This window comes from Oreochromis niloticus, linkage group LG17, assembly GCF_001858045.2.
Source record: "Oreochromis niloticus isolate F11D_XX linkage group LG17, O_niloticus_UMD_NMBU, whole genome shotgun sequence".
Lineage (NCBI taxonomy): Eukaryota > Metazoa > Chordata > Actinopteri > Cichliformes > Cichlidae > Oreochromis > Oreochromis niloticus.
This window is the reverse complement of record NC_031981.2, coordinates 12,004,888-12,020,634: the sequence shown is the minus strand read 5'-3', so window position 1 is coordinate 12,020,634 and position 15,747 is coordinate 12,004,888. Positions and strand designations below refer to the sequence as shown.

General features: G+C 39.6%; 1 protein-coding gene across 5 annotated transcripts in view; it reads right to left on the bottom strand.

The window, feature by feature from the left end:
- iqsec3a (IQ motif and Sec7 domain ArfGEF 3a) overlaps positions 1-15,747 on the bottom strand; it is a 119,240-nt gene that overhangs the window by 79,380 nt on the left and 24,113 nt on the right. For all 5 annotated transcript variants that reach the window (XM_025899677.1, XM_025899678.1, XM_013271222.3 and 2 more), the window contains exon 2: positions 14,837-14,917. In XM_025899677.1, coding sequence (XP_025755462.1) covers positions 14,837-14,917 — 81 coding nt within the window. The remainder of the gene's footprint in view (positions 1-14,836; positions 14,918-15,747) is intronic.

Here is a 15,747-nt window from a genome sequence, read left to right as displayed (position 1 = left end):
ATTTAAATAACCAACATTTTTGTTTGATTACATTTTTAATAATAGTAGTCATAGTACTGTTTATTTTATTAAAATTTGTACAACAAGTTTTGTCATGAAAAGTCACAGCCAAATTTAAAACCAGTGTAGTGGCCTGTTGATGTGTGTTTCAAATCTAGGTTAGATTTTAGCTGAAAATAAAGTAACTGTCTATAATGGAAGTTGGCTTTTAACAAGCTTGCAATACTTACATGTAATTTAGATCATCTTTTTTAAAAACACGTGTCTCTAAACCAAAGGTGGCAATACCACACATTCAGACATAGCAGTAGATGATGTTTTTAAAAGGCTATTTTTATCAATAAGTACTATATGCACTTGTCTAACTTGGTTGTATGAGGTGTACATTTACTTTCTGTTTCCATGCACAGCCATTAAAAATCAAATTGGCTTCTAAATAATTTTTTTTTAACTTTCTTTGACCCTCTAGACCAGCTCTCCCCACATTACATCAATATCTTGCAAGTCTAGAAAAGCAACTGTTGGACAGAAAAACGTCAAATGAGTGGTAAATATTTTGGCTTTCCAATATATTCCTAATCTTCAGTGTCTTCAGGCATCATACCAACCCGTTTCACCTCTCATTTGATTTGTGCTTTAGCTTGGGGAATTTTCTTTTTTTTTACTGATCTTTTCTATCTTCTGCTATTAGACTTGCACTATGTTGTTGTCCTCAAAGGAATTCCAGTAGTACTTGGTGTTGACTCCAGTAAATTCTACAAGACCTGCTGTTTGAATAAATACAAACAACAACAGTTTGGTCTGGATTTCTTGAAAGATCATATCCCACAAACTTAATTTAGAGGTACCACACTGTCTGAAATTTGTTTTGTGTCTAAATCATTCTGCAGATCATTTCAAATGTGTGTAGACACCTTGTAATTAAAATGAAAGAATGAATTCATTTTACATGTATAAAGAAGGCATTCAGAATGAAATGTTAGTGGCCATGTTTGCATGGTCCTTTTTTAAAAATGCTTTCATGACATTATTGTGCATTCTGCAGCAGTCAGGGCTTTCGAGGCTGATGTGCGGGACAACTGAATGTCAACTCCGGGGACACTGGGGAGGGAGCCTGAGTTAGTGCATGAGGTTAAGAGATACTGACCTCAACACACACCTTGGATATCCACAGCTGTATGTTCTGGAAAGGCGCTGAGCTATCAACTGATCACCATGAGTTGGATCAGGTGGCGAGGAGACCTGGCACACCCAAACGTATAGTGAGGGTGAACTGGGGACGTGTGGCAGAGGCCCTGGTTCAGGAGGTCTTCGACAGCATTCTGATGGAGGCATTGAGTCAGAATGGATGTCCTTGAGCTGTGGCCGCAAGGTGGTTGGTGCCCGTCATGGTAGTAATTTCAGAAGGGAGGCGTCAAGCTGAAGGAGGAGTCCTATTGGGCTTGGTTAGCCATCAGGTGATGGACAGTATTATATTTTAGACTGTATGTAAAAGTTTGATATACAGTACTCATTTAAAAAAAACTAAATTGAATATGAATTAGCGCTTTGACTGCGAAAATATTGTTTTCTTCTGTGTAATAAGTGAACATATGTGCAAGACAGGGTAGTGTCCAAAGTTCCCAATTGCTACCAAGTCTGATAGCAAGCTGCATCAGTAACTGTGTTTAGTTTAGATGTTCTGTCTGTGTTTTTGTGGATTCTCTCCAGGCACTTTGACAGGGACGTGGATGTTGGGTTAACTGGTAATTCTAACTGGTGTGTATGAATGATTCTGTGTGTGTGTGTGTGTGTGTGTGTGTGTGTGTGTGTGTGTGTGTGTGTGTGTGTTAGCCTCATGATAGATGTGTTGATCTAAGCAGGGTCCCAGGGTGAACTCTGCCTCTTGCCCTTTGACAACCCTATGACATATGGGCTGCAGCTTCCCCTTGCAATCTTGAATTGGATGGATTGGTGGAGTTTATGGATCAATAAACTGTAGTGGTACAATGCAAAGACACACATACATGGAGACTAGCAATAAATAACAGACTAACAAAATGGTAGAACCTCACTTAATGAAACTAAAGCATTAACTTCCAAGACAGGCTATACATCACAGCAGGACATATTATTTGTCAGGTTATTTAATTTAAATCTTCTGAAAGTCACCAGCATGGCAAGGAGGTCTAGTTCAGTGAATTTAATTAGAGTAGGTGAGTCTTACAGGAAATCCAAAAGGGGAAAAAAATCACGATGAATACTTAACGATGTAAAGTTGGGAATTTTAACATGGAGTCTTTGGGGATTGACCCGCTTTTTGGGGATTGACCCGCTTTGGACCCAGCCTCGAGTGGGCATTGGGGGAACTGCCATTTGTGGAACTTTAAATTTCACAGTAATTAATTAGGAAGGAGTTCGGAGAGCACATTCCTCCATTAATGCCTATGCACTATTTTGTCATTTTAAATAAAGTGATCTATATTGCATTATGGGTTTTTCCTATGCTTATGTTTCACCTTCCCAATAGGTTTCATGAAAATTAGCTGGGTAGTCTTGTTGACAGACAAAAGGACACTACCAGGCAGCAGTTTAAAAAATACCTCGGCCATGGCTTACCCTTTGACTGAGGAAAAATAAGTAAGCATAATAATGTCATACCAAGTATGAAGTCAGTTAAGAGTCGGAGATTTAACAGCAGGCCACCTCACTGATCATGGAATTTTGGAGCTCTATGCTTACAAATCACTTTGCTCATAACACAACCTTTGGTAGTGGCTAACAGACATTCTGGCTGTGGTTGCCTAGGTAACCATTTAATATATTTAACACCAGATCATATGTCAATCAAGTTTCCTATTTTCCTACTTACAGTAGTTTTAATTACTCACTAATTAAAGAAAAAATTTCCTAAAATATTACTGAGTTAGAATCAGTTTTACTCATAACTTATTACCAACTAACTATGTCACTAGATTGTCTTTTATTCTGAATTTCGTTCTTTAATCTTTAATTAAGATACTACTACTACTACTACTAAACTACTACTACTACTAATAATAATAACAATTTAGAAGGACCAAGTTAGAACAAAGCTCACATTCTTAGAACATCTTAGTACCTTAATACCTGACGTGTCCTGCAGGAAGAAGCAGATTGTTAATCTGAGCTGACAGAGATAGACAGCCCACACTCTGTCCTCTCAGTTACCTCTGGAGCAGATGGGCAGGGCAAATGAAAGTGCCAGATGTCTGCTTTTTGGAAATTTGGCTTTTTTTTTTTTTTTAGCACAGTAAGGCAAGAAGATTACATTAACTATAAATTAAAAAGTGATGGCTACTGGACTCAAATTTAAACTTTACAGTTTAACAGACTGAGCAAGGATTGCTATACGTGGGGAGGTGGTGGTTAAAAAATATAAGCAGATGGCCAAAAACTAAAAGGTCAGGACAAAATGTGCAGCCAGCATGTGGACAGGCAGATGTCTCTGACTGGCAGACCGTCTGCTCCTCATCAGCACCCCCTGCTGTCCAGAGAGGAAATGCTTTGTCCATTTGGGGAGCTGCAGACAATTTACAGGGACAGCTACATGCAGAGATCAGATAATTATCCTTGGATATTGTTCTCCCTTTTGTTTCCAGTCAGCACACACTGTCTCTTGCATGCACAAACAATCACCTACTCGCAATGTGCATTTTATCACAGCACCGTCAGACTGTTGACCTGTCTGTAAAATAGAACTATGGACATTCTGGGACCACTCAAATGATCAACACTAATAGGAGAAAGGAACAAAAGGAAAGCATTAGTGCTGCCACAGCACATCGTGTGGATCTGTGTGCTTGCAGGTGTGTGTAAGGGGATTTGTGAGATAGTGGGAAAAAAGAGGGCTACTAAGTTTCAGAAACCTATATATCATTAAGCTCTGACATTGTACTCAAAATCTTTATTATCAAAAGTCATAGGATGGAGTTCGAGAATACAGCATCCATCTGAGGTGCATGTGAATCAATAATCTGTATTCAGTTTGAGAACCAAAGGCACCATAATCGAAATAGAAATTCAGCTCATAATGACTGCCTCGTTTTTTCTCAGAAAAATGGAAAACATTAAGGAAAATGTATATTTATTGTATTATTTCCCTGCGGTGACTCTGCCAGCACAGAATGGTTATTCCTGCATAACAAGTCATCCTGCGGCATATTTTAGTAGATATTATGGCAGTTGCTGTGCCTCCAGGGAAGTGTGAGCCGGTTTCTAGAAATGACCAGAACCATTGCAAACATGTGTCAAAGAGTGGTAAAATATGATAAAATCTGGAAGGGTTGGAAAGCCCTGTATTAGGCATTTTTTTGTTTACTTTTTCACAGTCCACCTGTATAGAAAATCAAAAATGACTGTTGCATTTGTGACTGAGTACAGAAGAATTTCCAGCAAAATGAAGGACTGGCTCTGAAGCAGAAATATGATCCATTTATCATACAGCATTATGATTTCCTGCTTAGGATGTGTTTTATTTGTAGCAGCTTGAGGTCTCTCTCAGATGCTGAGATTAGGAGAAAAAGGGGCCTAATTTACTCACAGTGTGTACACAGTTATTTTTAACATAATAACAATGATAATATTCATTACTAATGTCATTATTATTATTTCCTTTATTTACCATTTTCCAAAACACCATGAATCACAAAATGCTAAAAATTATATTAAAAGACTAATAAGTAAATTCTATCTTATCTCATCTTAAATTCTGTATATCATTTTGATTTTTACAAAAAATGGCACATCATGGCTGGATTTCATCACTTACACTCTTTTCTTGTTCTTTGTGGTGAGTTTCTCATCTAAGGCTGACAGATCATGTGCTCCTGGTTCTTTTTCTTGTAATCTGTTAGTCTTTTTCATATCAGCTTTGATAGTTTTCATGTCTTTTTTTTACTTGAGTCACACTGACTGTCTTAGGGGAAACAATATTCAAAAACTCTGTTATTTTAGTCTTCCTCTTTGGACACAGTTGTTTCAGTTTCTTAAAGAAACATGTTTCCTTGTATAGAGAACTTAGGGTGGGGCAGACAATATACAGACTATACAAGCCTGTTGGTTTAGACTGATTCTGATTTTTCTAACATAGAATGATGGTAAGAACAAAATAGCCAGTGTGCAGATTTAATAAATCCAATGCTAAATTTGCTAAATTTTTTGTGTGGGGTAAGAACATTTCCATGCACATATTAGTAAATGAGGTCCAGTGTCTTTTTGGAACAAGACAAAATAAAAAATAGGCCATTTAGAAACTGGTTTACTATAAGAACCCAAAACTACAAAAAGAGTAGGACAATGGACTGCAGTCAAAAAGATGATCATATATTCATGTGACATCTTTATCCTAGAAGTAACTCTTACCAAATATATACAGTATACAGTAAACTAAACACAAACACAAACACATTTTTACCTAAACCCTTTCCTCTAGGCAAATCTTTAGTTAGCTGACATCATTATGACATCATTCGAGTGGTAAATTGACTCAACTTGACTCAACAGTTTTAAAAGACGGAGCTGCACTCCAAATGACCTGTAAACTAACTTTCATTATCTACTGTCTTTTATTTCAGAGTGCCTCTTTAAAAGTGTCAATCTGCTGCATTACTGTCAGCATTCTGGCTTTCACAGCAGTTTGCATGCGTCGGGGAAGAGCTAAGGACCCGGCCTTGACATTTACACAACGGCTGAAACTTAAAAGATTGCTGATACACATTGAGATGCAAGCATTTCAAAGCTCAGGCACACACACACACACACACAAACACACGCAGGCGCTGGGTGCATGAAAGATCCTGCAGCAACTTCATCAAAATGTTGTGGTTTTATTAAATCTCCTTTGCAATAAAACCTTCCACTTGCCTCGCAATGCTGAGATAAGCAGCAAAACCAAGAGAAAAGAGGAGGAGAAACTCTCAGATCAGAAGAATCCATGAGTACCTACAGGCTGACACGACACTGTGCACGAATGCACCACGCAAAGTCTAAGAGTCTTCTTTCTGTGTGCTTGTGTATATTAAATGAGACAAAACAAGTGCACAACATCTCTGATCATGCAGCTGAGCAAGAAGAGATCTGGTGTCTTAGCTCTTTTGCATTAAGCAGGCCTTAGGGTGAAAATAAATTAGTCGGAGCATCACTTTAATTAGAAATTACTCCAAGCACTCGCAGTCTTTAAAGCTCCTTTCATTCATTTACAATGCTGTATTTCAATTTTCAAGCGAATTTAGGCTGCGCAAGTCCCAGAGGATGTGTTTAAAGAGGAATAAACTGGAACAAAAACCAACAGCTGAATGGATGGACCCCAGAGGATAATGACACTGACAGAGTGTTTCTGATTGGCCAAGAGGCAAAGCCCTGTACGCCAATGGGAAGATGGCAACAGAAAGACAGGAAAATAAAAAGCTAAGGCTTACAACGAGGAAGATTTTTTTTAAAGGAGGATCAATCCATGTGAATGCTTAGACACTCAGGAGGTATCTGAATGCTAGGCTGTATGTTTCTGCTGCGCCCTCTGTTCCCATGACGACTGCCGACAAGGTCACTTTCGCTAGCCGAGGCAACGCGGTAGCCCAGCCATGGCAGGCAACACAGAAAGAGACAGAGGCAGAAGAAGGGGAGAACAAATATTAAATTATGGTGTGAAGAGGGTGAAGGAAATTTGATGATTAAGGACACCACGTGTGAAATTTCATTCGCAGCTGCACAGGTGAGACTAACGCCGCGTGTGAGGACAAAAGCATCTGCGATCTTACACTTTAACGAGTTCAGCCTTGAATAGGTGTGCTGATGAGAGCATGTGCCCCACTTCCCCCACGCATCTCAAGGCCAAGTCCTGAATGACAAAAAAAAAGGCTCTAGGCATACTTTTTAACATGCCCCTGAACGTCCTCCAACAAAACAGATCAATCACTGAATGAGTTCCCCTGTCTACCTCAATGCATCATGGTCCCTGTATTCCTGTCAGATTCTCTCAACAGATAGAAACTCTATTTGGGTTTCTCCCCAAAGTGGCAAAGCATAACCTGTTGTGTCCTTATTCATACCGCCTCACCTTTCCATTTGGCAGACAGCAGGACTCCGGTAATTAGTGTAGTTTATTATTAATTCCAGTGATTAATTACAGAAAAAAAAGATGTCTTGTTGAGATGACACAGCTGTCTTACTCATGCCATGATCTGAGGTGAATTAATTTCCCGCTGAAACACCATAATTCTCCCCAGTGCCAGCTCTCGGGGTGTCAGCTTCATCTTAACCACTCGTGGCATTTGTTTTATTAGTGCTGGCGATCAAGGGCATTGGATGGGCAATGACCCAAAAGTGTTGTCCTTCTTTTTTATATTTCTCTAAAGTCATATGCTTGCAAGGTGTGACCCTTCCTCTTCTCTACTTAATCATTCTTTATAACCCATCATAAAAGATAAGGCTGTAAATCCTGATTAGGCTATGGGATTTAAAAAAGGACTGGGTCTAATTTTATCTATAAATCATACATTTAAATTTTGGATGGCGGAATAGAGATACTGCCCAGCAACAACCAAAAAACCCAAACAGCTTCCTTAAATAAACTCTTTTTAATTGTCATGTGTTCATTAAGATGAAACTTCACGAAGAAGCTAACTAATTTGCTCTCTGAAAATTAAATGGCAGATTGTGTAAGCTAATTAGCATTGGATACCTCATTAAGATGTTGGCGTGTGTGTGTGTATGTTTGTGCATGTCACTTGTAAGATGCACTGCAGGAGAGCTAATTTAAAGGGGCTTTAGATAGTGAGCAATGTGTCAGTCTTCCTGTAAGCACTGTGAAGTGGTGGGGAAAAGCAGTCTGTTCGGCAGCCGAATTGCCAACACGATCACATATCGTGCCAAAAATGTGTGCCGTCACCTGCCAAAGGCTGACTGGTCAGTTTATTTTTAACTCTGGGACCAAAAGAGTGTTTACAAACCTATCAGCATCATCATTACGGTTCCAGCATGACACAACAATGACAGGAAAATCGTGTCTCTTGAGCTGTGCTATTTCTTTTACAAAGACAAAAAGTGACAGCACTCAGATTTAATAAATCGTGCCATATTTTTTGCCCTAAATGGTTTAACTACAGTAAAATGGCTTTATATTGCAAGAATGAAAATTGCATTTTTATGCTAATTGTGGTGAACTGCAATGCATATATGAAATTTGTTTGATTAAAAACAAAATATTTGCTGTTACCTTTGAATGCTTTTGGGCATTTACTTGAACTGTTATTTTGAAGTATTTTACAAGGTTTGAAAAACTCTTTCTTCCTTGGAAGTTATAAAGTTGTGGTAATCTCCCCTTGACTTCAGTTCAGGATTCTTTGAGGAGTATGTCATTCTCTTATAATGTCGCTGGAAGAAGCTCACCACTTGCAACGCCTACATCTGCAGGTCTTAACTGGTATTGACATTATTCTCCTTCCCTACAAGGCCAGACAGCGGTATATCAAAATCATTTTCCATGCCTTTTTAAAGTATTTGGCTTTCTAAGCTTGTTAAGAAAGCAAGAGTCCCCTTGTTTGGATTCACCAGCTTTCTAAGATAAACACTGTCAAAACAGCAGGCGTTGTCAGATTTACCAAAGTGCTCGGTGTGATAAATTTGACCATCTGCAAGCTCTGCTAATGTATTATGGCTGGCTGCATAATTAAAATATGCTTTGAAAAACAAATCATTAAATAAATTGTGCAAATGAAAAGAAATAATCTCTGATAAAAAAGAAATATATAGCTATCTTCCAAGTATAAATTCAGTTTGTTGCTATTATAGTGTGACTTTTTAATGATTATTGAAGGATTGTTACGGGAGCAATAGCACAGAACTAATATAGTGCCAAACAGTGCTATACCATATTTCCTCAAATGATGGTTTAGTTTACCACAACAGAATAAGACAATCAGACACATGTTTGAAACGGGCTTTTAACAGAGGTGAGATTTCGTTCCTCTGCTTGACTGCAGAAAATGGTCAAGAACATGCAATAAAGGCCTGCTCCGATATTATTTCCTTTGCCCTATTAAAGTAACTGCCTACGCTTATTATAACATAACAAGTGACAGCTCACTCATTAAACAGATAAATTAGCTCCCTTGAGATTCTCCACACAATGACTTTATTTTTAACAACAAGCTGGGAATCAATTAACTCACAGTCATCTGCACTAGCATGAAAGGGGAAGGTCATCAAACTGGTGACTCACTGCACTCATGGTGTCACTTCTTTGTTAATCCAACATAATGGAACAACTTATTATGGCAGAACATGTTTAACTTTTCTTTATGGGTGCTTTGTATTTGTGACTAAGTGAGCAAAATAATAAAAAATAAAAAAAGGTGAACAAAGTAATATGGAGTATACCTATCAAAGCAAAAGCAGTTCATATTTCAAACTCAGCATGAGTGACACTGACTGACACTGACATGTGACATTTTGTGGGAAACATGGTTTGATATATGAGTTGCATTTATCTTTTCCAACTGATCTGGTCTTTTATGAGGGATGAAAGAAAACAAACAAGGACTAAATGTTGAATGTACTTCAATAGTGTCTCTAATATTTTATATATTTAGTCTTTTCTATGCACGGTCTCTATGGTGGCTCTGTGTTTGGGACATCCCTGCTGCATGCGGCTGTCAGTCTGCCAGAAATTGCACAAATGCCTTTATAAGTTCTAGGTGACGATTAACACTGTCTAGCAATTTATTAAGCAGAGCAGAGCCCAGCAAGCCGGTGTACTGTCACTGATCTACTGGTAGTAGCAACACCACCCATGTACCTGCTGACAACAGAACAGAACAGCACTACTGTTAGCACCTTCTGCAAAAAATAAATGAACAAATAAATGAACAAATAGTTCAGAAGCAAGAGTGCAGATTCCCTGTAACATTTGTAACAAATGATTTTGGATATGATCCCAAACACTTGAGTAAACTTCACACTGTGGCATCAAAGTGTGAATATAAATGTATGCTCGATGAGGGGTTTTTAAGAGGAAGTGCATACTGTTTTTTGTTGTGCTTTCATTCAGATCAAACCAATTGACTATAGGCTGCTGACTAGCTGAGATTTCATGATTGGTACGCATTTGTAGTTACAGGCTTAGAGACTCAAATAAAACTCAATCATTGTACACACAGCAAATTCTACCTGCAGCTTGTCCATTGGGGATCTTTCCGAGTGCCATCTTCTGCTGTGCCTTTCTCTGTGCTACAATATTCTAATAATCATGTTTTCCTTCCATTTATTAGGTTCCCGAGGCCCTGTGTGTTGACTACAGCACTTCTCAGTTCTGCTGTAAAGCAGAAAGTTAAGCTTAAGGTACCCTATGGGACTGTAAAAGTATCAACAGTACTCCCGAGTGCAAGTTTAGCACACTCCAGCAAAAGATGGCTCACACTACTAATTGAAAGGCTGTGGCCATCCCTTCCAATCACCCCCTCCAATGACTGATTATATATCTGACTTTGTGACCCCGAATACAGATCACCTATCGTCTCTAAACCCTCTGGGGCCTCCTTAATGCATGGCAAGAGTGACCACACTGTCACGATGAATTTCCAGCCTCCTCAGAGTCCTCATTATATGTGACAGTAAAATCTTCACTTTCCTTTTCGGTTCTCAACTTTCCACTTTCTGCTCATTTAAATGATGCTATATACACAGCATTGTGAATGCCTGTGTATTCCCTGCTTCCTGGCTAATCAGAAAAAACTCCTTAGGTAAAGACGTGCACAAACCAAGAGCAAACAAAGCTTCAAATCAGTACAATTAGTTCTTATAGAGGCTCATGGTGCTGCCCTTTTCTAAGCTGACCCCTCTGACACAGAGGCTTGAATTACTCAGAGTAGAAAGAGCGGTGCTAATGAAACATCAATGATTGCACTTTGTCTGTCAGGTTTAGTGAGTGAACGAAGGCTTCATCCCGAAGCGGAGGCAATGCACAACGAGGCAATGAGTTGTCTTTTTTATATGTTAATGAGGTCTTTTCTGCTGTGAAACCCTTTTATCACTGAAGACAACTCGCTCTTGTTTCAGTATAGTCTGCACCATTTGCAGTTTGCATCAGATTTCATACTCCTCGTCAGAGTCATAACTCTGTCAAATCACGACAGACAGACATGACACAAATATTTTTAGATTAAATGTGATTTGTTATTTTCGATTATCTCTCATGTCATGCATACCATGAATAATCCTCCACAGAATGTCAACTTGTACACCCACTGCTTCATTGCCAGGAAGTTCCAGCTGACCTTATTTGAGATAATTGTATTGTTATTAATTTATCAAAAAACAAAAAAACTCGAAGCTCAAGTAGCCCATAAACAAACGTAATCGACACCATGAAGAATTAAGGTAGTTCTGAAGGCAAAATAAGGTCCAAACCAGTTGAAATAGGTGTAACTAATGAAGTGTTGGTGAGTGCATATACGGCATGTTTCACCCTTAAGGATTATAAGTATGGGGGAAAAAAAAACAAGTAAGAAATCCAAGTGTTCAGTACAAGTGACATGGCAGCCTATTTTTAAGGATTTCTTTGCTGGTCGCCAATGTTGTATGTTTCCCTGCATTTTGTCTAATCTGTGCCATGTGTATCATAGCGAAATACTACTACAAACATGTATGTCAGCACACACAAGAATAAGTGATGCTCCTGGCATTAAATTCAAAATGAGCATCATCATCATCAAGACAGAGGTAAGTCAAACATATAAGGAATATCTCCTAAAAGTTTAATGATTTCTGAATTACAGCCTTCCCTGATAGAGTTACAAACATATACTCATTAGCCAATCATGCAGCAGCAACTCAGAGTACTTAGGCAGGTAGGCTTGGACAAGACAACCTGCTCAAGAACAGGGAAGAAAGGTCATTTAAGTCACTTTGAACATTGCATGGTTTTTGGTAGCAGACGGGTTTCTCTGAGTATCTCAGAGACTGCTGATCGCCTGGGATTTCCCCACCCAATCATCTTTAAAGTCTGGAACTGTCTGAAAAAGAGAAAATATCCAGTAAAGTGGAAGCTATCTATGCAAAAATGCCATAGTGATGTCAGAGCTCATCCTCCTTTGAGTTGACAGGAAGGCAACAGAAACCCAAATAAACTCTCATTACAACCAAGGTATGCAGAAGAGCATCTCTAAATGTATAACACACCCAATCTTGAAGCAGATGGGCTACGGCAACAGAAGAGCACCTTTGGGATGCGGTGGAATGAGAGATACAGGTCATGGATGTGCAGCCAGCAATTCTGGAGCTAAATTGTAATATTATCCTGTTAATATGGAGCAAACTGTCTGAGGAACATTTTCAGAAACTTGTTGAACCTATTCCACGAAGAATGTAGTCAGTTCTCAAGGAAAAAAAATATGTAACACTGAATAGCAAGGTGTAAAGAAAAGCGAGTAAGAAATCAAAGTGTTCGTACAAGTGATAGGGCAGTCTGTTATTATGGATGTCTTTGTTGATTGTGTTGTATATTTTTCTGCATTACATGCATATTAATTAATCCGTGATGTGTGTACCAAAGTGAAACGCTGCCACTCACACATGTACATCAGCACACACCCACGCACACAGACAGGGAGCTATGTTCTGATCACTGCCAAGCCGAAGCATGCAACATGATAAGAACTTCCTTTTTTCACATGAACACAGATGCAATACATGTGTCGACAAGGAGGCGCACCAGATTCCACCATGGGAAAGACCCTACTGTACACAGAGTATGTGTTATGGCAGTTTTACAAACACACTCAAGACTTCAGTTACATGGTAATATTCATACATGGCTCTTTTGAACTTAGTGTGACCACAGTGAAGAAACAAGCCCGAATGACGTGAGCATGAATGACGCTGGATGAAATGAGGTGTGGGTGCCATGTGGAGTTATGTGATGTGATGATGCCATGTGAGTAAATGATCGACCAATCACTGACAACAATGCGGACATATAGAAATCAACAACAACAGAATACAGCTTTCAAAAACAGATAAGACACAACAAGAAGAAACGAGAAAGGGCAAAACAAAACCACAAGCTGCTTTCCGTGTGGGCCCCAGAGAGTCCTGCTTTGAAGTGGTTTGCTTCAGATACTGGCACCGAGGGGAGGGGGTGTTTTGCAGGGACGGAGGGGTTGACAAGTTAGCAAGGACCTTCTGCTGTGCACTTTGCTTGTACCTTTTGCTAATGGCCCCAAAGCACAAAACAATCACAAAACACAACAGCCCCAAACACCCTCTATCAAGTAAAGTTCAAGCCGGTGAACTTGATCAATTCTGCTCTTTGAATTGCCCCACCCCTCACTAGTTTTAAACCCATGAGAGTCACTCCTGTGAACCTTTAATCCCTTCCAATAGAGTCACAGCATGTATTAAATAATAAAGGCTCTGAAGTGACTTTTGTAACAACAGATCCAGTACAAGATGTTGGGTTTCGGTAAGTCGGCAGGCTTTCTGAAGCCCATTTTTCTGCTTTGTCAAAACAGCAAATAAACCTTGTATAATATTCACAACTCTTCCTTCCCCTGCATCTCAACTACACAGGCCTGAGAGGTATTTAGAGTGTGATTGTGTTGGTCTGCAGCCTTTTGCCACTTACTGTGTCCAGCACTGCAGGGGCTATGATTTGCTATCAATGGGCGTTTGCTTATCTGCTATTTTCTGCCAAGCTCAGACAATGCGGCAAAGCAATTCTGTGACACGTGCAGTCAACAACAAACAAACCATTTTGGGGCGGATGGCTTAATTGCTATTGATGCGCCTTGGCTAGATGAATATCATAATTTTCTTTCAAATTCTGGTGGTAGAGTGCACTTGGGGAAAATATAACCAGGAGGCACTGTCAATTTTGCTTGAAAGGGGCCAGATAATACCTTGTCAAAGCCATTCATTAATTTTTTTGTTCCTACTTGTCTAATTATATATCTTAGAGGCTGCCTGTACAACATTAAGTATTGATTATTATGCGTCCTCAAAACTGCCTAGCCAAAATAGTCCTACAAAAGTACAGTCATTACAGCAGCTAATTATTAGTTGCTGTGTTTTTTCATATTTCCCAGGACAGTGGGCGTAAATTACCCCATCAAACTGACTTCAGAGCTTTCAAATTACATGGAAAACTTGATTTAAATTAAAGAGCCTATTTGTAATTTACCACCAGTACTAAGTAATTGCATGGGCTAATCTGTCATAAAAAGATATCATCAGCATTATCATCCTGCTTTGCCTGCTAAATCCAATGTAATATTTTCCCAGTTGTTCGGTTTCCGTAAGTACTTGACCATTGTCCAGAAAATGGGATGTTACTGATATAGATCGTATTACTGTGTTTCATTGTGTTTATCGCAGTAGCCTGACAAACATGGCACTAACACTCGCTGGAAATAACAAATCGTATCCAGTGTATCTTAAATTCACTCAGGAAACAAGTTCAATCTCAACCACAACAAGACCCAAAACCCAAGCTGTTGTGACAAAGGACATTTAAAACCATGGGGAGTGACTCGCTCTCTGTGGCTCGGTGGCTATTTAAGATAGATGAGATCATGAAGGGGATGGAATGCACCTTGTCCTGGAAGAACCTGAAGCAGTTACAACCACTTCAACTTAGATACCACTGCTGGGGTACTTGTGTTGACTAGTGTAGCTACGGCAGCACTGCTATAAACAGGATGCATGATACGTGGCTGCAATTAAAGTTGAACGAAATTAAACTTAAAATTGTTCAGAATAAAAAAAAAATTAAAAGGAAAAAATAAACATTTGTGCAGATGTAACAAGGATGCAGTCATCTTACCTGGGAACACAGGCAGTGGAGGTCTCCCCCTCAGGAGCCTCTGGGGCCGGGCAGCAGAACTGGTGTAGTACTGTTGGGTTTCTGTGTGAAAAAAGAGTGGAAACGAAACAGAGACAATCATATATTTTGTTTAAACTTTAGTTATTGTTTAAATGTAGAACAAAACACTATATATGACAGCAACTTTTTAATCGTGGCTTAGCAAGCGTGGCTAGTGGCTAAATCCCTATACACCATATATGTATAACACCATGAAAGTGTAGCAGAGTAATAAGGTTAGAGGATCTCCACTGCCACTTTTCATTTTTATTTATTTTGATTTTATTCATGTGTTTAGTTGTTTGTTTCCATTTTAGGTAGCCCCATGGGTCGAAGAGGAGAAGATAGGCATGGAATGAGGTTGGTGTACCTAGTTGCTAGTTGGGGTGTGAGCCCCACGTCCATCCTCTGTACTGTTCATGGTCTTAATGGGGTGAACTGTGTTATTTCCTTTACAAACATAGCTTAATTAAAATGCATTAAAATGCATTATTTTTTATTGATTATAGTATACATCTATCCATTTTCTTCCACTTATCTGGGGCCGGGTCGCGGGGGCAGCAGCCCAAGCAGAGAAGCCCAGACCTCCCTCTCCCCAGCCACCTCCTCCAGCTTATCCGGGAGAACACCAAGGCGTTCCCAGGCCAGCCGAGAGATGTAATCTGTAATCTGCCCTGGGGCCTCCTCCCGGTGGGAAATGCCTGGGAAACCTCGCCCAGGAGGCGCCCAGGGGGCATCCTTGTCAGATGCCCGAACCACCTCAACTGGCTCCTTTCGATGTGGAGGAGCAGCGGCTCTACTCTGAGCCCCTTCTGAATGGCCGAACTTCTCACCCTATCTCTAAGGGAGAGGCCAGCCACCCTTCGGAGGAA